The sequence below is a fragment of the Podarcis tiliguerta genome (assembly GCF_965153285.1).
Source record: "Podarcis tiliguerta genome assembly, chromosome: 1".
NCBI classification, from domain to species: domain Eukaryota; kingdom Metazoa; phylum Chordata; class Lepidosauria; order Squamata; family Lacertidae; genus Podarcis; species Podarcis tiliguerta.
The window spans coordinates 30,699,543-30,724,616 of NC_139534.1; the positions used below are offsets into that span (position 1 = coordinate 30,699,543).

Sequence of the window (25,074 nt, forward strand, 5' to 3'; positions counted from 1 at the left end):
TTCTAACTGCTCAGATTATTTTTTCAAACCCAACATGTGTGAGCCACTGCCATGGTGCTCATGCTGTTGCTGGTGCTCATGCTGTTGAAATGAAGCTTTCGTTTGGAAAATGTGGGGTTCTTCCTGTCAGAACTTCACGGAAGGATGCAAGCCCTAGTGAAATTATGTAAACATGAATGTCCTCTTTCTATTGGGAAGCCCCTTGGCTTCCTCACAACGGGAACAGCACCCCGCAACAAAGGAAATCCCTTCAGGACAACGGATGAAATCATACTTACGAGTAATGTGTCAGTTGTTCCAAACTGTTATGCATGTTGATTGGATATGTCTCGCTGAGATGAAAGAGCTTCTCTAAGGCCTCGTAAATGAAAATGATGCAGATAAGGGACGCAAAAGCTTCTTCCGTAAACCGAGTGATGTAGCACACAAGCGAACTGGCATCGGTCGCAACAAGGATGATACACAGAGTTGCAGTCCACAAGCCAATGCTTGCTCTCAAAGAAAGGTACGACAGCCCATATTCCCTGGAAGCACACGGAGACAGGATTGCAAATGCACAGACCCAGACCTATTAAGTTTGTTGCTGCCGCAGGGAAAACATACTAATCCTCCAAATGCCTTTGCTGGAAAGCACAGCAAAGACAATGGCTGTTTATGATCATTTATCAACGTGATAAGTTAAAGCATATTTCATTAGTAAAGCAGAGAAAAGCCTTGTGAGAGGTTCTGTTGTTTAGGAAATGCAAGTTTCTACTTTATGCCTGCTTTGCTGCTCATTATCCTTCTTTAAAAACTACTCAAACTTGCCTTAAAGTTCAGTTGACCTGGAACTGCTTGCAGAGAAATTTTTGTATAAAAATTTAATAAATAACAATCATCATCATCCTAACTCTTTAAGAGTTAGAGTTGTCCTTCAGCTTCAGTAACCCCTCACAAGGCAAACACAACAGAGTATGGAAACAGAGAGACTCTCAAAAGAAGAAAAACGGATCACTTACTTGCAAAATTTGAACAGTATCTTTTCAAACACCAGAACTGGACCCGTACTCCCTAGTATGGTCAGAGGCTGTCCACCAAAGAGCGAATAGGCTATGCCGGTCATCGATGCACCAAACAAAGATTCTATTGCACTCTGCAGGTGGGCGGGAAGGGAGAAATGGAAAAGTTAGACCTATTATTTCAGCATCAAGGCGATGCATTGCAATAGTTGCCGTTTTTACCAGATAGAACGTTCCAAGCATGCGCGCGCACACACAAAATTCAGTCATGGGATGCTTTAAAAGTGCCAATCGTAAATAATAGGGAAGATTCAGATCAAAATATGACACATACTATGCGGCCATCCGTTGCTTCTCCCAGCAAACCACCAAACGTGATAACAGGAGACATACAAGCACAGTAGAGAAAGAGAAACGAAGCTAAGCACTGCAGGCTGAACGCATCAGTGAAGTCGCTCAGAAAGAATGGCGCTTTCCTCTTGACATCTAAAACCAAGCCCCCAAAAATCCTGCAGAAATGGGGGGGGGGCGGAGAGAGAGAAGAAGAAGAAAAAGCAGAGTAAGGCATTAAACCCAAACTTCCTCATGAATTTTTGAACTGAAAAACACCCATCACTGTTATCAAATCTAATATGAAAATATGTTCTTTGCATTCACCTTTAAAAGTCAAATACGAAGCAGACGAGACCTCTCTAAAGTATCTTAATGCCCTGAAACATTATACAGGAGAGCCAGTGTGGTATAGTGGTTAGAGCGTTTGACTAGCATGCAGGAGACCAGGGTTCAAATCCCCACTCGGTCTTGAAGGTCACTGAGTGACCTGAGGCCAGTCACTTACTCTCAACCTAACCTACCTCCCTGGGTTGTTGTATGGAGAACTATGCATTTCCACTTTGAGCTCCCTGAAGACAAAGGTGGGGTATAAATGCAATAAGTAAGTCAAAACACATGCAAAGTGTTTAACTGAGGTAGGAAACTGACTGCACTTTAAGTAGTTCTACAGGGATTCCTTTAATTGTGTAAAAATACAGCCTTTTATTAAAGGCCTCAAGGTGTAGTCTTACTACTTTTGGGTAAGAGGCTTGGTGAATTTTCTTCACAGATGTTCTGATCAAGCAGGAGAAGCTCAACTGCTAGGAAGCAAAGTGACCTTGGGTTTTTTAAATAAAAAAATATTAAAAATATTTATAGCCCACTTATTAGTTAAGAAAATGCAGCGTAAACATGATAAAACTTTAAAATAAACTTCAAAACCTTTTTTTAAAAAAAAAATTAAGCCAACCATGTCTTATTAAAAAAACAAAAAAACCCCCACAAATATATTACAATATTTGGTTTGTTGTTGCTGGTTTTTTAAAAAAATTAATTGAATTATTACTAACCTTCCAGTACGTTGCAGTTCTGGTCCTGAGTGACCTCCAACTGGTGCTATGTCTCCATGAGCAGCATTTCCATTTGGCACACCTGGAATCTTACGCTTCTCCTACATGAGAGAAAGAGAGGTGACTTGTGTGTATGTGTGTATGTTTTTACATTTTTCAAATCATAGACTAGGAAAGGAAACTACTCAAGGTCAGCTAGCACACTGTGACACTCCTGGTATTGCCTTTGAATCATTCCCTCCACAAGCGTTGGAAATCACACAGCGGTGCTAATCTGTAAGGACTGTTAGCACCTGGGTATGACCCGGCAGCAATCTGACAGACGCAACTTGAACCTGCTAATCAATTAAGAAAATTCCTCCTGGCTTCAGCATGAGCCCTGCCACATGGAAATCACCAGTTAGTATTGGCGCCTGCTCCTTAGAAAAACCGGCAGGAGGATTCTAGATGGCAATCTTCCCTCCCATGAATTCTGAAACCATATCACCTCCTCTGCTCCGGAGAGAACCATAGTTTGGGGAGTTGGTAAAGCACAATGAGGCCCAAGTATGGGAATGGCGTGAGCATGACAGAGCATATCCCTTAACTACTCGCCTACTAAGGGCCCAATGACATATTACCACCATAGATGCAATTGCTGTCACCACCCACATTTTCTCCCAAGTCTGTCCCCGAAGCATTTGGTTAAAGAAGATGCCTGAGGTGATATCACTATGCTCAATGTTTCACTCGCACCCCACAAGACGAGGGATCTGTAAACAAGGGGTGGAAGCATATGTGCTATGCCAAAATGTGTGCTGGGGTGGGATTGGATTCAAAGCATTTGCCTCTGTATGGTCAAAAGGATAACACCAGTAAAAATAAATATAATGGACGCCCTGTTCTGTAAAAGCAGAAATGATTAGTAAAACACAGGTGGGTAACCTCAAGTCCGAACGCTGAATGGAGCTCCAAGGTCTCTCTTATCAGACCTCAGGACTCTCCCCAGATACTACCTTTCACCAGGCCTACTCTGTGCCCACCTCAAGTGTTCTTTACTGCTCCAAATGTGTCCTTGAACTGTGATAACTCATTTGCCTGAACAGGAGGGATAGAGAAAGTGTGTGTGTGTGTGTGTGTGTGTGGCGAGAGAGAAACCTGTGAGTTGTGCATGGGTGAAATGTATCCTACTGCACAGAGTTAAGTCACAGCCATTGTTCCACTCATTTTTTTTATTATTATTTTTTTTTTTGCCAATAGGCAATACCCTACATTGGTGCATGGCCCCCGGAAGTCTATCCATGACAGAATGTGGCCCCTGAGCTAACAGTGTGCTCCGTTGATTTTATATCAGCTATATAATCCAAAATCCTAATCACCTGTTTGCACAGGATAGGGTTTTTCCTTTGAATATCTTGAGGAATATTTCAAGAATGTTAAGATAGTGGCGGTGTGTGCAGAAGCGACAATGGAGATATACTGTTTTCCGTTCTTGTTTCAAAAATGGAATGGTTTCATTGCGTTAGTCCCTGTAATATACTCGGAGTCGAGAGTGGATTTCATGCTCTTTATTCAGCTCATAGTAGTGATGAGGAATGAATGTTCCCCCAAAATATCTGCTTTATATACATTTACACAATGGGCTGCACGTGATTGGCTAATTCCAGGATTCTTCTGTGCGCCAATCAGGTTGTGGATTCACTTCCACCTGGAGCTGGATTGGGTGGCTCCTGCAGACCAATCATACTGTTGCATTGTTCTAGGACCAATCAGACTGCTGCATTTTGGATCCTATCTTTCTAGGACCAATCAGACTGCTGCATTTTGGATCCTATACAACTCAGTACATAACAGTCCCTTCACATTAAAAAAACACCAACAACAATAAAAACATGAAATGTACACAAACCTGAGAGGGAACATTTTTGGGGGGCTCTATACGAATCGTTGGGTCCCATTCTCCAGGAGGGAGAACTGTCACCTGGTCGAGAAACTCATCAATCCCAGCAACCAAATCATTACGATCTTTAGCTTTGTAGGCAACATCATGAAACACCTGTCAGAGACACAAGAAAATACATGAGACTTTTCTTATAAGGAGGGCATATAAAATCCCACACATTCACACAACTGCTTACATAAAGCATGCAACTTCCCTGAAAGTCTTCTATGTACAAAAAATACACTTTAGCACAGTGAACTCTTTGCTTATTGTAGAAGTTTGATTTAAGCAGAATGTGAAAGCTGCTACCTACAATTCAAGCGAAGTGTTTTAGGTATACTTGGGAGACAAAAAACATCTCAACACAGGTTTACTTTTAGGTTTAAACAGGTTGTTTCTAAGTAAGCTTTAACTGCTGTTAATAGATAAATACCTCATCTGTCATTAAGGTTCCAATTGACCTGCCAATCTCATGGAACTGTTGGCCTTTTCCTAGAGGTCCCAGAAGAATAAATAAAAATCTACGAACAAATGGAAAGCAAAAATATTCAAAGGACATCCAGTTATGTAGCCCTAACACGATTAAACTAAAAGTAAGCAAAAAGAAACAACCCCTATAGTGTTTCTAGCTAGACTGAATGGATTGCGGCATTTTTAAAAAATAGTGACCTCAAATGGAAGGATTTCTTTTAAAAACGGATGCACAAAACAAAAGCTTGATCCAAGTGTGTTTTTAGTGAGACAATTAGGCCTGTCCTAAAGTCAAAGGCAGCTCCTATGGGCAGCAAGTTCGGGAGAAGGCCTTAGACTCATCTACCACAGGGGTTAGGGGATATTTTCCAGGGGAAGGAATGCATTCCCTCATGGGTAGCCTTCCAGACATCACATGTCACTGGTGGATGGAGTCGGAGGCAAAAAAAAGAAGGGAAGGAAACAACAAATGGGGCTCCTAACTTTCTGCTTCAGGCTACATTTCACCCATGTGTAAGTTAGGTTTCTAGACAGCTGTCCTCTGTCAAGCCCCTCTCTCCATCCAGGCAAGAAGAAGAGTTTGGATTTGATATCCCGCTTTTACACTACCCGAAGGAGTCTCAAAGCGGCTAACATTCTCCTTTCCCTTCCTCCCCCACAACAAACACTCTGTGAGGTGAGTGGGGCTGAGAGACTTCAGAGAAGTGTGACTGGCCCAAGGTCACCCAGCAGCTGCATGTGGAGGAGTGGAGAAGCGAACCCAGTTCACCAGATTATGAGACTACCGCTCTTAACCAACTACACAGAGTTCGGCACTTTGTTACTGCACACATATGGAAATGTGTGACATATAAAATGATTCAAAGAGGCTTTCATGCATCATTTACAATGCCTATCTAGGTCCTGGTCCTTTGTTTGTTAACTGGGAAATGTGCCTTTCTTTCTCGGCTCTGGTTATAAAATCACCTCGTTGGGATCGGAACTTCTGCTAGTCCCGAAAGCAGCATGGCGGGAGACAACCTAACAAAAGCCACTACAGCACGGTCCAAGAATTCCAGCTCGCCAACCAGAATGTTTGACGCTTCGGCTCCAGGAGGGATCTTTTTCATGAAATGCAGGTCAACCTGATCAAGTGTAGAAAAAGGAAGACATCACACAGAAGGGAGTGGAAACTTGTGGGAAGTAACAAGAGACCACAGATAAATGCAAAAACTTGTTTTCTTTCACTTCACTGACACAGTAAGTTTATGACATCGTTGATCACCAACCACAGAACGACTTAGCAACTGTTGATTAGTATTTATTTATTAGCAATCTTAAATATGTTAACTGCCGTGATCAATCAGTGAAAACTTTGCAGATTCAAAGAGCATTATCAGTTAATCAAGCAAGTCTTTAGCCCTATGAAACAGACTCCTTTTTGTATTCTAAGCAGAATTTTTGCTTAATCCAGGGGCAACCCTCCAGATATTGTTGAACTTCAACTTCCATTGGCACCATCCAGCATGGCATGGCATGGCAAGGGATGCTGCAAGTTGTAGTTCAACATCTGGAGGGACGCAAGGCCTCCACCCCTTCTTTACAAAGTTGGTGATTATTTCTTGTTGCTAAAGCATAGCAAATGCTGGACTTGACTTTTCAATATTAAGTTACCTCTTCAAGAAACCTGCTGTCATCATTCCGAAGCCCCAGCAATCACCTAACTACATTTAATGTTAACGAACTGAAGACTTGGTTAATCAGCTGAATATTTTTTCATGTCAAACTCGTGTCTTAGCATTTGCCTAATGGTGCAACAGGAAGTTGGTTAGTAGTCCTTTTGTACTGAGCATATGCAATGTGTCTTAATGTACCCTGTCCTATGGCACAAAGAGCAATGTTATCAGGGAAGCCCTGGGCATAGTTCAGCACAGAGTTAGGCATGTTAAGATTGTTGATTCAATATGTTTAATTCTATGCTGGATTGTGGTCATTGGCTGCAAGTCCCACGGAAATTTATGAGAATAATTTACAAGTAAATGGGCTTGGGATTTGAGCTGACGCAATACATGCCAAAGCTACAATGCAATGCACTATCAACTGTTAAATGCACTGTAAAACATCCTGCAAAATGGGACAAGCCTTAGTTTTCCAGGGGCATATTTCAGGAGTGGGGAACCTGCAATCCAACAACACTTAGAAGCTCACAAGTAGCACAGGGGCCCATGCCAGGGCCTTTTTAGTGGTGGCTCCATGTCCACAGAATGTCCTCCCCACAGAGATGTGCCTAGCCACATCATTGTTTTCTTAGGAAACTGGTGTAGATGCAGGTTTCTGGATGAAGGGAATTGAATCGTTTGATGCTGCAGTTACTTCTTATGAGTTGTAAGCCAATATTTATTTTTAATCTTTTGTGTTACTGTCACTGTGAAGATGGCACTACCGAATCGGTGGCACATGCCCTTCTGGCTTGCACTCTTTATAAAGACTTGAGGAATGAGATTATCACCTCTCTTTTATTATCCATTCTGGGTCGCCCAACCACTGCCACAGTGTCCTTTCTCTTGGCAGCTCAAGATGAGCAGGTGACAGCAAAGGTTGCAAGGTTTTTAGCTGGGGCAATCAGAATAAGATCCACTATCTGACTATTGATTCAAAACCTTAAAATGCATTTTATATAATTGACTTTTTATTTCTATTCTTTGTACAGTGGTACCTCGGGTTACATACGCTTCAGGTTACAGACTCCGCTAACCCAGAAATAGTGCTTCAGGTTAAGAACTTTGCTTCAGGATAAGAACAGAAATCATGCTCCGGCGGCATGGCAGCAGCAGGAGGCCCCACTAGCTAAAGAGGTGCTTCAGGTTAAGAACAGTTTCAGGTTAAGAACGGACCTCCAGAACGAATTAAGATACCCGAGGTACCACTGTATATCGTATTGTTGTTTTACTGCTATGGCCGATGGCTGACGCAAATAAAGATTCATTCATTCATTTGTATTGTGTGGCTACAATCTTGTTCTATGTTACAAGCCACTCTGAGGCCTTTAGGCAAAAAGGGGTGTACATGTTTTTTTTAAAAAAAACTCCCTGTGCACTAGCTAAGGCTGATGGGAACTAAGGTACAGCTACATCTGGAATGCCACAGGTTCTCCACCCCAGGTATATTGGTGGGAGTTTTTGCCCAGATTACACTCACTAAAAGAAAACTGTTTTCTTTGGCTTGAATGGTTTTTCTGAAGGTTTCCCCACCCAAAGGCAGAGGAAGTTGCAGGGGAATGTGAGTAAATATGCAGGGAGGGAAGAGGCATGGCTAATGTTCCTGGATCTTCTTCCTCCTAAAATCTTCCACAAACTAGCCAGTATAAATTTAATAGAAATAATCAATGGGCAATGGAAATCAGCCAGTGGCATTTCCCTTCCCTGAATGTTTGACTGTCGTCTATAATTTCCCTTGTCTGTCAGCCTTCGGATTTCTTAACGAGTGCCACCAGCATAGTGGATTATATTGGCCACAAGTCTTTGCAATTTTGGGAAGCTGCCAGCTGGCAGTCTTTGGTTATCTCTCACCACAAAACACGAGCTTAGAATCGAGTCTGAAGGAGGATTTTCCACCTATGCAACCTAAGAAGGTAAACTGTAAACAGAGCTCCCTAATTAGCGCCTTCTGAAGGGTAATCAGACTGAGAAATGGAAGAGCTTGGGAGAACCTCTTGATCCCTGAACAGTAACTAGGGAAGTGGTTCTGTAACTATGCAGGGATTGACAGTGGTGCATTAGCATTTTTTTTTTAGAAAATAGGGAAGGAGTGGGGAGGAGAGCAGTCGTACTGCACAGCAATTCAGTATTATCAGCACTCCAAAGGTCCAAAATGGTATCTAATCTTTCTACTGAGAAAAAAGTGAATGAAGGAAAGAACTCCCATTGATAGGAACTTCTGTGCTGATGCTCTGGCAAATACAAATGGAAGGAATGTAGGTACCATATCACAGCAATGGCTCTATTATGTCCTAGATTCCTCCTCCGTGTAGCCATACCAACAGCAAAATATAGGTAGTTATACATAATAGTTGGCAGTTAGGTAAAGGGACCCCTGACCGTCAGGTCCAGTCATGGATGACTCTGGGGTTGTGGTGCTCATCTCGCTTTACTGGCCGAGGGAGCCGGCGTTCAGCTTCCGGGTCATGTGGCCAGCAAACCAGAGCAGCGAACGGAAACGCCGTTTACCTTCCCGCCGGAGCTGTACCTATTTATCTACTTGCGCTTTGACGTGCTTTCAAACTGCTAGGTTGGCAGGAGCAGGGACTGAGTAACGGGAGCTCACCCCGTCGCGGGGATTCGAACCGCCAACCTTCTGAGCCTAGGCAAGTCCTAGGCTCTGTGGTTTAGACCACAGCGCCACCTGAATAGTTATGCCTTAATGGCATATGGCATATGTTCTGGTCATGGTATAGCCCTGTTAACTAGTAATTAAAAATATCAATACTTTCTGGCCAAAGTGGGGGTTTTGTTTGGTTTTTTAAATTTTATTTATACTTTTCAGATACATACATTTCACTGATTTTACAATTATTTTGACATTTTAAAATTTGACTTCCTTTCCCCTCTTTCTGTGGTTCCTTAAATTTATTTTTAATATCTTCTGCATATCCAGATTTACTTAACTTATTTATTTATCTTCTTTATATATACTTTATATATACTCTTATGTAGCTGCAGGCTATTACAATAATCCTGCCAGTGTTTTTATTTGTTTACAATTTATCTGTAAATATTCAATAAACCATTTCCATTCTTTTATAAAAAGTTTGTTCTCTTGATTTCTTATTCTTCCAGTAAGTTCCGCCATTTCTGGCCAAAGTGTTAACGATACGATTCGCAAATTACAATTTTGCATTTGCCTATACAGTATTCTAGAATACCTACCTTTCCTTCTCACTCTGATTACAACAGAATTGAAATCAAATCTGACTTTTCAACCAGAATCAATTGGTTTAATAAAAGCTAAAAGTGTAGGCAAACTGTGCATCAATTCGCTATTGCCATTAAAATTCCTGGTTGCTAGAAGGATTAGTTCCTAGTTAGCAAAACTGGTCAAATTATGTAAAGGCTTTAAATATTTCCCCCCCTCTTGGTTCCTTTCATTGATTTCACAGTGGCAACTGTCTGGCGTTTGTAAGCATATTCTATTTGCATTCTCCCTATAGTACCTTTCTAAATGTTATGAAGAGGAAAATACAGTGATTCACAAAACAACATGTTCAAATTGATATCACAGCTTCATATTTTGAGAATTTCAAATTGCAATACTTTTCCCCATTTGCTTTCCCATTACCAATCTAAACACAAAAACAGTGACCAAATCCAATATAAACTGTTAAAGTGACCATTTTAATGTCTATCTCACTGCCATCTGTCAGCGCCAGTGTGCAGTGTCTTCAATACTGTTTACAAAGTTGCTTTCTTGCAAATGGCTCTGGCACATAGACAGAATTTAAGCGTAATGGAGTTGTCTGTGTCATGAAATCTCTCTCAAAACTTGAACATCTCCACCACCCCAAAAAATAAGGCCAAACAAAGCCTCTTTTCACTGTTGTGTTGTTGTTGTTTTGCCATCTTATATACATATCCCTTATGGGGAAATAATTTTAAGTTTATATATCGATCCAGTACCAAGGAATTATCATCAAGGATCACTTAAAATTGTGGCTACTTTTCAGAAAGGGGTTTGCCACAGATGGAGGAAAGCATATGTACACGCTTGGAAGGGATTTCGAGTGACTTTTGATTGAAAGGCTCTAATTGAGGACTCGTATACAGTGGGAGTGCTTTTCTGTGGAGGAATTGTGTTCATAGGAACCAACTCCTAGGGAGCGAGGGCCCTTTGCCTTCCCCATAAAATATCTGAGGCCCCCTCAAAAGTTGATGGGCATTGCCATTCAAATGACGTGTTTGTGCTGTGTTATGTAATTGATTATGTGGAGCGGGGCTTACCTGGGGACACCGCCCCCCCAATATTTTATTCAAGCTGGCACCCGTGACTATGTGCATGTGTATACGATGCATTTCTTCATAGACACACACAGCATGCACACATGCTCCCCAATTTCCACTGATTGAAATTTCACCAGTCCAAAAAACACAGGGCCTTAAGGAAGCATGTAGAAGCAGGCAAATGCATTCTTTATTTTGTGCTTTTGTGCATAACTGCTTCTGGGGAGGTAGTCAGCTGCTACTGCCCGAGGTGTGCACCACGGGGGAAAGCAGGAAGGACAGCGCGGAGAGAGAATGTGGGTGCATGCAGACTGGAAGGACATTTTTCCTGCCAATTTTTCATGTCCTTTGCCATGTCCGCTGGCAACTCTCCATAAAGGAGAATATGGCGCATGCACACACACAAGAATTGAATCTGCAGCACCTCCGCCAACTGCAAAAATAATTGGCCAGCAAACGAGGCAATCCCTTGAGAACCCACCCCTGATTACCACATTAATGTTTCCTCAAACATCAATGGAGGCTTATGGTAAGTTATGAGGTATTTCATTTACAGAGGGGAGGGGGTTTCCATAAAGCATAATGAATCAACAGTGGCCATTAGGCTTTATGACCAGCAAGTGTATTATTATTATTATTATTATTATTATTATTATTATTATTATTACTATTATTACTATTGCTACTACTACTGCATTTATTGTTTGCTTTCTACAAAAAAATGTCTCATAGATAGATAGAACGGCTTCTGTACGGCTTCACATGAAATATATGGGAGGCTTGCAGAAGTGCAATTGGGGAAATAAGATGGTGCCGTGAGGAAGAGCTTCTAGCAGGTAAACCTTTGACAGCTAAGATCCTCTGCTAAATGAAAGAGACACAAGGCAGCAAGTACCATCCGTGTCTTGTCTGATGCTTGCTGCAAATACAAGCTCCCAGAAAGGTGATGGCGGTCACTTTGCTTCTCCTACAACCCTGCTGCTGCAGTGAGGCAAGTCATGATTTGGCTCAGCGCATCATCTGTGTCGGTCACCTTCAGGTGAACCCAAGAACAAAGCTTGGTTACAGCCCATGGTTTGCCTAAGGGCGAGTCAAACCATGATCCCTGGTTTGGACACACTAAGGCAAACAATGGCTTAGCTCGTGGCAGCGCAGCAGCAGGGGGATGGAGCACAGGAACAATCTCCTTTCTAGGAGTATAAATGCTCACATGTTTGAGCTAACCCACGGCTCATCTTAGCGTGACATTTGAAGCGGGTCAGAGTGTGACTAACCCCATATCCTCCATGGCCGAATGGAGATTTGAGCCTAGATCCAACATTCTTCTCACTGCACAATATTGGCTCGTGAAATGAATGTTCATGAAACTTGAAATTTAAATAAAGGACTGTTTGCCATCCTCAATGCCCCACGTTTTGTAGTCCCCTCATGCATAGTTATGGTATGCCTACATGCTGAAAGTCTGAGTTTTGTCAATACTCTTGAGGAGAAAGGAAGGCAATACCTTTTTTGCATGTCTGTCCAGTGGCCAGTATGTTTGATAGAGGCTCCCCGGAGCCTAAATATCTTCCAGAGCTTCTATGACTTTCCTTTTTTTAAATTCACTTTTAATTAGGGTCTCTCATACCTCAAACCTATACACTCTTACCTGTGAGTAAGCCCCACTGTACTCAATGGTACTTACTTCTGAGCAGGCATGTATAGGCTTGAACTGGAAGGTAATATTTAGTGAGGTTCTCTTTGGGAATTTTACAGAATTTTTTACGTTTGTCTGGATTTATTTGTTCGTTTTGCTCCCTGCCCCACAACCGCATTTGAATGTTCTATACATGTGGGAGCTTATCCTCAGCCTTCAGAGCAGTTGAAGGGTTGTGGGGTATTTGCTTTTTTAAAAAATGTGAATGTCGTGTACAGAATCTGTGCTTTTGCCAACTGCACTGACATAGCATGGTTTTGAACCCAGTACGGACATTTAGAAATAGACTCTGCTCGCAATCACCGTAGAAAGATAGCCAGAGTAGGTCCTCACCTCTCTCTCTCTCTCTTCCTGATGCAGGTGTCCTTTTTCATGTCTTTGTTTCATCCCAAATAGACTACTGTTATGCCCTTTTTGTTGGTCTCCTAGTCCCTGCACGCACAATTAACAGACTTCAGCTGGTACAAAAAGCTGCTTCTCATATTCTGTCTGGCACCAGATGGAGCAAGCACATAACTAGTTTCTGGCTCGGTTACACTGACTGGATGTCACATTCAACAACGGATTCAAAGCACTGCTCGCATCAATTCCCTTAGAAGAGAATCATGGTTGGGGAAAAAATATCCTGCTACCAGTCTGCGTTCACCCCAAGCTATGGTCAGCTGAGGCCAACCAGTGTGGCTGTAGCTGTCAAACCTATATCTCATGCAAATGTGCTTTCAGGGCACCTTTGTAGTGAAAACTGTTCACTCCAAAAAGACATGGCAAGGGTTCTCATTCAGGCAAGCACTAGGTCTCCACTCTCCCCCCCCCCCCGGTGCTCTTTCAACAGCCAATGCTGTAAGCAACGAAATATCACGGCATGGCGCAGGAGCTAGGATTTAGCGTGCGGTCTAAAACCTGGCTGTGATTTTGCAGTCACCTGGCTTGTAGGCAAGCAGGCTAAGAAATCAGCCAGAAAATGTGGCTCTCTAAACCAGGAATGGGCAACTGGATCCAGCTGATGGGCCAGATCCTTACCTCTCCTGCCACTTGGTGGACAATCCCCTGCCAATCACCCAATGTCACAGTGATGTCAGGTGACCCACTTTTACATGACGGTGTGCACAGAAGTCCCTGTGCAGCCCTATGCAAGCCCCAAAGATCAGCTGAGAGGTAAAATGCTAAGATCTGCAGGGGCTGCCGACTGATGGCACCTGCACACTCCTTTTCACCCAACGGTGTCTTTTACCTGCCCCACATTTGGCAGCAGGGTGTGGGGCAGGTGGGTGAGCCAAATGGCAAGACCTGGTGGACCGTTTTAGACCTGTATACTGGAGTTTCTAAACAAAGAATCCCATTGTGATGGATTCCACTTTCTTTCATTGGCTAGCTAGTCCCAGACACACTAAGGAGTGGGCTTCATCCCAAGAAAGAACTGGCAGAAGCCACTTTTGAAGGTAAGGAACATAGGAATCTGCCTTATACCATTAGGCCATTAGTCCACCTAGATTGTTATTGTCTATGCTGACTTGCAATGGCTGTGCAGGATTTGAGACAGAGGTCTTTCCCAGCCCTCCATGGAGATGCCCAAGGTTGAACCTGAGACCTTCTATGTGGAAAGCTACATGTTCTACCAGAGCTACAGGCCACTCAATAACAACAGGGCAGCCAATGAGAAGAAAGTGGAAGTCTAGTGCAAGAACCTTGACCAAAGAGCCCCCAGGATTCCACTGCCACAAGACTAGTTGGATCTTTAGCTCTTGGAAATGTAGGGCTGCTTTCATTGTCTATTACTTCTGGGGTTGCAGGTATTCATGGGAAGGGTAAATGCATGCATCTGGACGATGCTGCAGAAAGATGTTCCAAGTCTCTCTCTTGGAGCAAGAGATAAGCATTGATCTTTTCTCCTGTTCCATTGTCAGAGATGCGACTGGCCTGAGAGCATTCCCTTGTTGCTGATTTCTCACGGGCCCTCAAAAAATCTTCAAACTCAGACACTAAACAGTCTCTTCTAAAGTTTCATGATGTCTTCACAGTGGTATGGAATGAAATGACCCAACATTTTCAAGGGGGGAAAATAGTTTACTTTAAATTATTAAACATCCCCCCCTTTTATTCTAAATAAAATATGTGTGGTATGAAACAATGAGCGGCAACAACTCATAACACTGAGATGAGACATGCTTTATTGAACACACCTAAACTACATCCTTACCATCCAAAAATTCAAGACGGTAAAAGTCTTACCTTGCTGAAATCAACACTGCTGTTTTCTCTGCTCACATCATTTTTTGTTTCAATGCTGGCTGGTGCAGACTGTGGGGAAACAAGCTGACCTGCTGGAAAAAATTGTTATTACAGAATACTAACAATTATCTGTATTATTATAATAAAAATGAAAGAGGTGTTTAAGGGTATCACGTACGCTTCATATTCTAGGCATGTGAAACATGGACTCAAAAGGCGAATGCCTTTTTCCCATACCATGTTCTCAACCCAAATTGCTTGTAGGAGCAGAGCAATACATATTTTCCTCACTATCCCAAACGTTTTTAAAACAGTGTGGACAAACTGAGATAATCCAGCTGTACATTGTTATCAGGGCATCTAGCTGGCCACTGTCAGAGGGCATACTTTGAGCCTTCTGAAATTATTTACGGATCCTGCAGACCAATGCTATGCACGTTTCGTTGGAAAAGAAGGCTCCACTGTGATTGATGGAGTTTACACCCTAATAAGTGAGTTTGGGATTGCAGCCTTAAACTGTTTAATAGCCATGCTTTCTCTCTCCCCCCCCCCCAAGGACTCTGGGAACTGTGAGGGTATGTGCAGGGCTGTCTTCAACAACTTGGTGGCCTCCCATATAATATGAACTAAAAGCCAGCATAACTGCAGGGTTGCAAACAGGTGGAAACTGCACCCCAAAACATCCAGAGGGCACCAGATTGCCAAAGCCTGGAGTAAGCCCTAACCAAACTATAATGCCCAGGAACCTTTGGAAGAAAGCATGATAATTCAATTGATATAAAACGGATGCAAGTTTATACAGTGTTAAGATACAAGATTTATTGGACGAACCACCCTGCATTTTTATTTAACCTAAATGTGTGTGGTTTTTTTTTTAAAAAAATGAAGAACATAAAAATAAATCATACCAACACAACAGTGATTTCTACCATCTGAACAGAAATGTGTTAAGACTCTGTATGTCTCTCTCGTTTGTGTATATAAAAAAAGAGTCCAACTAAGCTGGAATAGCTATTAATAACATTCTGGCAGAAACCCTGAAGATCAAGTGATTGACTAGATTAACAATGAAAAACATCATGCTAGAAGAAACGGATGTGAAAACATGAATGAACATTTGAATTGGCCTAAAGCTCATGCAAGATAGTTTTGTAGTACACTACCTCTGAACCTTCAAGGAGCTTAGAGAACCCAAAGGTTAGAAGATGAGGGAGGTAGAGAGATGAGATGAGCCTGTTAGAAGACAGATACAACAAAGACAGACCAAAATAAAGAAATGTGAAGATGACTGACACAACAGCAGAGTTTAGATAACATACAGTTAGTTATTCATGGGCACAAACAAGAACATAGGGAGAAGAAAGGGTTCACTATGAGGTGAAGGTGATCAAGAGATACGTGACCTTTATTTCAAGATACTGAACTGCAAGTATTTTTTTTAAAAAAAGAACAAAAGCAGTAAAATAGAAAAGGATGAATGTACAAGGTGGGAAATAGGCAGCTAAAGACTCACTACACTGAGAGGAGAGATGCCAGACTTGATCAGATGTTGCAAACATGAAATGGCCTTAAACATTGAAGGAATGCAGGACAGCAATCTTAAACAGAGATTCTAGATAGATAACATGTGACTGTTGAGTTCTAAGAAGAGATCTGCCGGAGCTGGGGCCACACAAGATGTCCTGAAAACCCTAAATGTGTGGATAGGGTGGACCATGGTTACTCGGTACCACTCTGCACATGCTCAATGGCACATTATTACTTCAGCTATTCATCAACTATTGAACACAGTTTCTGGGAATGAATTCTCATAAGCCTTTGGCCTATTTAAAGTCAGTGTCCTAGCACAAATCCCATTTCTTTCACTGGTATATGTTCTAGCTCAGCACTTTGTGGAGACTGGACTGCAAGTCTACTATTTGTGGTGGCTGATACAAAATTGAAAATATGAATCCCAAAGAAAGAAAGACTAAATGGCTAAAACATTACAAATAAATAAAATAAACAAAAGATGACCAATATAAGAAATTTAGATCCTCAAAACGAGCAAGACTTGAGACCATGAAACATCACCTCCTAAACCTGAGTTATATACTGCTTACTATATATATTGGCTGTGGCCATTTATTTGAGGATGCCTCGTGGTCTCAAACATTAGCAAGGCTTTTAGGCTTCTTTGAAAACAAAACTACACTAGTTTTTTTTAATGATTGCTTCCTAAAATGGAATAAATCTAACTAATTCTCACGGAGGCTGTCAAACTGTATCAAACTTGCAGCACTTCATATTGCAGGGAGCGGCTCACAAGATTCCCCCAATATAATAATAATAAAAATAATCAAGCACGTCAAGAAAAAAATCTACACTAGAACACTAGAACGTTTCTCCTTTATATCTAAGTTTTCTGTGTGCAGGAAATTTTTTATATGGAAGAGCACTGAATCATGTAAGTCCCATACCAGCAGTCCAAAATAGTATAGTTCAGACAAAGGCATAGCACTTCAGTATCAGTAAGTTTTTAAGCAATCAGCAGTTGATAATATGTAAGCATGGCACAATGGCAAGCTTCAGCATTTTGGAAAAAGCATCAACTGAAGGCCAGAGTCCTTTCACTTTAAAGAAGGGTCATACTTGCTTCTATTTCCAAATGCAATCTAAGAATCGGTGCTTTACATTGCTGGAAGCTTTGAAAATACTACCAGGAAAATGCCCTCGCAGATCCAGGCTTTTGCTGTCTGAATTCATTCATATAGTGCCCTAGCAAGTCTGCCCTGTCCATTACTTGCAACACTTCCTACATGTGCTTAATTTTTCAGAGAATATATTTTTTTTTTTTAAAAAAATGTTGTATCATTGGAAATAATTACCCTTAATGAGTAGGAATTTGAAACATCAATGGAATCATCTCTTGACTTGTGTTATAATTTGCAATTGCATTGAAGCCTAATCACATACTTTATGAAGGCTTGTTGTATCCTTATGGAACACAGAATATGAATATACAGTACCTGTTTTGATCTTACTCACACACCATTGCCACTGTCAAAAAGAATCTTAGGTATAACTATATCAGCTTTAAGTAGTCTGCAGACTATACCTTCAGGCATTTCAGCTGCAATCCTGAAACAGCTTACCTGGAGTTGACTGATATCAGCTTGACTGAGGGCTTTGTCTTATGGCACAAGGACAGGCCTACTTACTTACAAAGTCTCTTAACTGAAGAGTCTCTTGAAGACAATATAATTAGGTTTTCCCTAGCCTGAAAATGCCACCCTTTCTGATCTCAGAGGCTTGATGCGCCAACTTTTTATCGCTTGGGAAATGGCGTAACTGCAGCCACGCCTGCATAACACCACGAAACCTTTGTTTGACTTCCTACTGCAAATACCTTCTCCGCTGCACATTACAAAACATGAAATGGCTTACAATGGAAATCAATAAAGATACTGTATGATCCATTTGCAAGCTATCAAGTATGTGTGGCTATAGTATATATACCAAAACAAGAGGGGGGAAAGGGAAAAAAACCTAGTGTAAAAAACAGAATCTAATTCAACTGAAAATTGAGAAACTAATTAAACTAGAGCACATCCCTGAACACCTGGCATAAACAGAAGGACTGTACAAGCTACCCTGTTGGCCTTTCAGTCTGCTTACCAGGTTGGCAAACTCTATCAGGAAACTCTTCTGTAATTCCTGGGACACTGCCAAGAAAGTCCTATTCCCATATCTTGTAGTGTTAGCTTTCCAAAGTGAATGGACCACAGCCTGCTCTCACTATGATCAGAAAGGAAAAAACTAAAGAGAACAATGCTCTCTAATGTGATAGGTTATACAGGTGTTGCAGTGATGTTGTGCCAGTGACACAGGAAGAGTCAGTAGTTTAAGGCCAAGCGGTTTCAGGTTTGAAGGTGTGCAATACATGTGTTTCATTTGACAAATATCTTGCAAGAGCTGCCAGTAATTTTTACTGAAATAACATGACACTTTACCATTTTTGTCCATGGAATGAGGTTCAGACTGTTTCTTGCCAATATCAGCAAAGGACCTGACTATTGGGATCCTATTGCTTAGCTTCTTCTGATTCTGATGGTGGTGCTGTTTGAGCAGAGCTTCGTGCACCCTGTGGCGAACATCTTCACTGAGCTGTCCTGAGCCTACTTGTTGATCAAGAATCATGTCTGAAAATATAAAAGGCAAATGATCGAATGACACCAGGAGCTAGGATCACAAGGAGTCAAATAGCAGCAACAACAACAACAACAAAAGGAGAACTAGCAAACATCACTGAGGAATTCCTGGTTCAGAAATCCAACAAAATATTTGGGTCATTGCATGTTGCCCCATAATAGCACAATATTTTCTGGGTGAGATAGACTAACTCCCAAATCTGTCGTTCTTGACGAACCCAGCAAAGTTTGTTGTATATGTAGATTAACAGGTAACCAAATATGAACATGCCTTCGGCTTTCTCATAGAATAAAAAGTCTTCGCACGCCTCTGGAAACTGCTCATGCTTGGATGAGAGCAGCTGGCTTCCAGGAAGCTGGTCTTCATAGTTATGCAACACTCACTTGCTGTCAACATTTTGTTCACTGATGAAATGCCACAAAGTGGCTTTTCTGATGGTGGAGCTATGTATCCAGTGGACAGTATGGGTCTTAGAATTTTGCTCTCCAAACAGCTGCAAAGCAGTGGGATTAAGGGAATGATCTGAAGCAGAGAAGTGATGAGAGGAAATAGGGCACACCACATCAATCATCACTTCCTCCCCAGCTGGTGGGATTCTGGATGCGCTTTTCTTCCATCATAGCCAAGGGCAGGAAGGAGGTTCAAGGGGGAAATTGGTCTGGGGCATAGCTGTCAAGCGTCCCTTATTTGGCGGGACAGTCCCTTATCCCAGCGCCATGTCCTGCTGCTGTCCCTTATTGATGAGGCTTCATTTGGCTGCTGGCTGGGCTTTCTGCCTTTGGCTCGGAGGGGCTCTGAAGTTGAACATACCTGTGCCCCGAAAATCCCTTATTTTGGCTGCTGATCCCTTATTTTCGAGGCTGCTGGCCCCTTATTTTAAAATCTGTAAGTTGACAGCTATGGTCTGGGGCAGGATAAAGTACCCCCCTCTCATCTCCTCATTTTAAACCATGCCCACCTCCTCTGCTTTGCAGCTGGGTCCTTGTTCAAATATTCAGATGAGCTACAGAAGAAGCAGCTTTCAACATCTCTTGCTCAACAGAGTTTTCTTTGAAATCCGAATGTACATTGGCCAGGGGTGAACTTTGCTGGTCCACAATATCAGTGGCCATATAAATATTGCAAGAGAAACACGGTGGCAATTTCAGTGCCACTTAGGGAAATGGTCTTTTGGGTTTTGAAAGGACTAGGAACTCAAGACCACGGCGGGTATTTCTCAATTGTACGTCAACGTCATGGTCAGACGCGTACCCACTGCAGTGTTTAAAATCTGCTCTCTCTCTTTTTAAAACCAGAAGCTTTTAAAACAGGAATTCTCAGATTACTAACAAGAGCTCATCTGAGCTCAACGAAACACATTAGGGGGCTGTGAGCACCCTGCTGGCTGTGTATCATCAATCTCAGACTTAGTGCGCATGTAAAATTCAGGGATAGATAGATAATCGGCTTGGAACCCAAATACTTGAAGGAACCTCTTCCCCTCATCAGCCTGCCCATGCCCTCAGAACCTCAGAGGAGCATCTTCTCTGCATTGGGAGAAGTTTGCTCTGCGGTGAGTGACACAGGATAGAACCTTATCCCAAGTGCTCCCCCCCCCCCTTTGCAAGGTATGATTGGTGCTGATGCTGCTATCATTTAAGCACCACTTTCAGACTTGATTTATTTGCCCAAGCTTTTTAAGCTGTGTGAGCTGATTACTTGTTTAATCTGCTCTGTTTGTTTTAGCTGCATTGCATGCATTGTGTTTTATTATTGGGCGGGTTGTTTTTATTTTGCGTTCCCTAACCCTCCCTGGCATCCGCAGCGATGGCATAAAGGTTGTTAATATTTGTAAGTAATGAATAAGTAAAAGGCATAACGTGTACAGAGGAAGTTCTGTAATAATAAAGTTAATATACTAGAATCGAGGTGGGGCAGCAGGGAGGAGAGACTGAGGATGGAGGCTACTCAGAGACAGTACAGTGGTACCTCGGGTTACATATGCTTCAGGTTACAGACTCCGCTAACCCAGAAATAGTGCTTCAGGTTAAGAACTTTGCTTCAGGATGAGAACAGAAATCGTGCTCCAGCAGTGCAGCGGCAGGAGGAGGCCCCATTAGCTAAAGTGGTGCTTCAGGTTAAGAACAGTTTCAGGTTAAGAACGGACCTCCGGAACAAATTAAGTACTTAACCCAAGGTACCACTGTATTAAGATGCAGTCCTGTTGAGCTTTTAGAGATCTGGGAGGGGGAAGGCAGCCTTTCCACTGGCAATTAAGGCTTAAAAGTCAAAAGCAAGTTTCTCACTAAAGCAAGCTAACTGAGCAGCAAGTGTTTTAGAATATTCATTAGGAGAAGCCATGCCACTCAAAACTTCTGACACAATGAATGTTGAGTCATGAACTCTTTTGCTCGTGAGTTTTTCTTTCTCTCTGCAACCCCACATCTCCCAGGAAGCTCTCATCATGAACCAAGAAGAGCGCACAGATACACGATTAAGGTGTCAAAAACAGGCAGGATTAGTCAAGCTTTTGATCATCTTCAAGATTAAGGTGTGGATTTCTGCAGACGGAAAGTCTTGCACAGGGTTCCAACTCCTACAGAGGCACTGGCTTTCCCCATGCAGATACCCACGCTCAATGCACAATCGAACTGGGCACTATTGCAGATGCCACCCATTCCGCATTGATAGGAACTGAACTGTTTAGTGTGGCAGCACCTGCACTTTGGAACTCCCTGCCACTGGACTCTTTTCGGTGCCTGCTAGAAACATTCCTGTATAGACAAAGCCTACCCAGATGCTTCAAAAGTTGAGGTAATTTTTCATCTGTTTTAGCATTTTAACTTCTGTACTTTTTAAAGCAGGGTTGTATTCTTCTCTCTCTTGATCTTACTAGTCTATTTGTAGAAACTGCTTTGGGTTGTGTTGCTATTGACAATCAAGTAGTGTATAAATTTTATGAAATAAACAAATAACAATGCATGGACACAGTGCTGAGCTGGGACATTTTGTTGTTGTGGATGCAGCTTTTAAGGGGCAGGGGAGATCAGCATCGACAGCAAGGTGTAGATGGAACATAATGCGTACTTCTTGGTAAAAAAATAATACTCTTTGCTACTAAAAGCAAAATGCGGTGGGACTCAAGTAATGCTCAGCAAGGTAACAAACGAAAGTGTAGACATTTCTTATGGCCAAACAACAAGTGGAATGTCTCCATGCCAATATTAAGAAAAGGTTGCTAAGAGACGCAGAATTAACCTAAGAAGCTGTATAAAGGTTTGGATTTCAGGGCGTTCCCAGCACAGCAGCCTGGGAGCTGTTTAGCAAAAAATGAAAAATGGGTTAATGAGTGGGAAAGAGCATGGGAGGAAGGGTCAAAGGATTTGGGGGACCAGGGGACGGGGGAAAGAAAGCGCTCACTGGAAATAATATTCTCCCAGTCGTATTATGCAAACACACACACACACACACACACACACAATTTATATCAGACTGCCATGAAAAGTCATTTATTTATTTATTTATTTATTTAAGGAAGCACATACATTATTTTGTATGAAAAATCGAAAACAGGACTCTTACAAACTGAAAATGCAAGACTTTTTAAAATTTGTGATCCGTTCTACTTTATAGAATGTTATTACTGTTTTCTTACTGTTTTATGTGCAATGCTTAAGGGTGAGGAGGGTTTTATTAACAGGTTATTATTATTATTAAAAAACATTTTATTTGATAATAGCTTGTGGTGTCCTTGTAAGCCGTGTGATCTTAAAATGGTCATGAAGTCATTTCCAAACATAATGTAATGGAAATCCTAGTGTCTGTGTGTCATACCGACAAGAATGTAGGATGGGGTCTTTCGCCAATGAAGAAAACAAAAGTAAAAATGCACCACACTGCATCTTACATTGGTCCTCGATTCACATAAAGGGGAGGACCATTTCCGCAATCTCCCCCCTCCATCTGCAGCCCCTGTAGCCTATCCAGCACCATTGCCAAATGACCAAATTTGGGAGTAGCACAGTCGGTTGCAGAGGAAAAGGGGGAGATGGGAAGTCCCTTATCAATGAATGTGAGCATTGTTTCATTCCCAGAAGGGTGAATGAATGAGTGGCTCCTGTGAGAACAGGATGCTGAAATATTTGGACCAGTGGGCTTGGGATTCAGCTATACAGCTCCAAATACAGTGGTACCTCCGGTAGCAGATGAGATCCATTCTGGCCGGATCCCAAGGTTTTTGCAACCAACCAGAGTACCGCTTCTGCGCATGGCAAAACCTGGTAAAATACTTCCGGGTTTGCCGCTTTCACATCCCAAAGTTTACGTAACTAGAGGGTTACGTAACTGGAGGTACTACTGCATGGGTAGGCAAACTAAAGCACAGGGGCCGGATCCTGCCCAATCGCCTTCTAAATCCGGCCCGCGGACGGTCTGGGAATCAGTGTGTTTTTACATGAGTAGAATGTGTGCTTTTATTTAAAATGCATCTCTGGGTTATTTGTGGGGCAAAGGAATTCATTTATTCCCCCCCCCAAAAAAAATACAGTCCAGCCCCCCACAAGGTCTGAGGGACAGTGGACCGGCCCCCTGCTGAAAAAGTTTGCTGACCCCTGTACTACTGTATAATGCTTTAAGTGCATTACACAAATGTGACACTAGATGGCACTGGTGAGCTAACGGCAAATTCCACAATTGTTTAAAAACTTATTTTTAAAAAGCATTTTCCCAGGATCTAAGCAGCTCAGCTAAACTAAATATAGGGTGACATCTAATTGTGATATCCCATTTGTGCAACTGACTTCTGCTTGTGGAAATGGGACTTACCTTTCGTACCCTTCCCCTGCAGCCTGCTTTCCCTAAAATAACTCTAGAGCAGTGGCCTTAAAAACAGCACACATAATCAAAATATAGATAAGATCAACACTTGTAAAAGCAAACATACATAACACAGTTACATGACCAGGCTTGCGTAAACAAAAAAGTTTTTAGCAAGCATCGGAAACAATATAGCAAAGCTGCCTGCTTTATATTAGTAGGCAGGGAGTTCTAGAATACTGTATTGTTCGCCCTATAGGACACACTTTTTCCCCTCCAAAAATGAAGGGTCAATGTGTGTGCGTCCTATGGGGCAAATGCAGGCTTTCGCTGTGACCGACTCTGGGGTTGTGGTGCTCATCTCGCTTTATTGGCCAAGGGAGCCGGCGTACAGCTTCCGGGTCATGTGGCCAGCATGACTAAGCCGCTTCTGGTGAACCAGAGCAGTGCACAGAAACGCCGTTTACCTTCACGCCGGAGTGGTATCTATTTATCTACTTGTACTTTAACGTGCTTTCGAACTGCTAGGTTGACAGGAGCAGGGACCGAGCAACGGGAGCTCACCCCGTCGCAGGGATTCGAACCGCCGGCCTTCTGATCGGCAAGTCCTAGGCTCTGTGGTTTAACCCACAGCGCCACCTGTATCCACAGAAGTAAATCTGCTGAATTCAGTAGGGCTTGCTCCCAAGTTAATGTGCACAGAATTACAACTTGATAGCACAATTCTCCACATGTCTACACAGAAATAAGTCCCACTGAGATCTATGGGCCTTACTCCCAGATAAGTGGGTTTAGGGTTGCGGCTTAGCATCAGTGTAAACTGAGTCAGAACAAACATCTTTAATAAAAAAAAAAAGATGTTTGGAACTTGAATGACTGCTCAATAGCACAAATAATCACAAAGGACACTCTGAACATTAGAAATGTCAGGCAGATAGGACCTACCGAAAACCAACACACAATGCAGAATGTAACCTCAGCTATTTATGAAGCACTATGATGAGTGTATGTTCCTGACACAAATGACTGCTTCTTAATTTTTATTTGTATTTTGGAAATTTGCATACTACTGTTCAGACAACAGACATTTAAAATACAAAGGAACCAAGAACATTTATCAAAGTGACAGGAAAATGAATGAAGAAAACAGTAGCAAGGAATTTTTTACAAAATAAAAAAAATAAAAGCAGGATTGAAATATGAGCTCAAATAACCCTCCCTTACGTACTCAAAAGCAAGATCCACCGAGCTCTATTGGATTTAATTCCAGGTAAGTATGTATAAGCCTAAGGCTGCAAAAATCAAATGCATGTTATATATTATATATAGGAATATGTTTGTTACTGCATTTTTATTGTGGTCTACACACCTTTAAAATGATGATTCTGGAATGTAGAAGGTTTAGCCAAGTTAAGGGAAA

At 42.1% G+C, this 25,074-nt stretch overlaps 1 protein-coding gene across 8 annotated transcripts in view; it reads right to left on the reverse strand.

The window, feature by feature from the left end:
• SLC4A10 (solute carrier family 4 member 10) overlaps window positions 1-25,074 on the reverse strand; it is a 156,377-nt gene that overhangs the window by 37,465 nt on the left and 93,838 nt on the right. For 3 of the 8 annotated variants that reach the window (XM_083406508.1, XM_083406511.1, XM_083406507.1), the window contains 10 exons: window positions 18,662-18,850; window positions 14,670-14,761; window positions 12,774-12,872; window positions 5,739-5,896; window positions 4,735-4,822; window positions 4,269-4,415; window positions 2,381-2,481; window positions 1,333-1,507; window positions 999-1,132; window positions 279-524 (listed from right to left, as the gene is read on the reverse strand). In XM_083406508.1, coding sequence (XP_083262634.1) covers window positions 279-524; window positions 999-1,132; window positions 1,333-1,507; window positions 2,381-2,481; window positions 4,269-4,415; window positions 4,735-4,822; window positions 5,739-5,896; window positions 12,774-12,872; window positions 14,670-14,761; window positions 18,662-18,850 — 1,429 coding nt within the window. The remainder of the gene's footprint in view (window positions 1-278; window positions 525-998; window positions 1,133-1,332; window positions 1,508-2,380; window positions 2,482-4,268; window positions 4,416-4,734; window positions 4,823-5,738; window positions 5,897-12,773; window positions 12,873-14,669; window positions 14,762-18,661; window positions 18,851-25,074) is intronic. The other 5 variants (XM_083406509.1, XM_083406513.1, XM_083406512.1 and 2 more) reach the window with 3 other exon arrangements.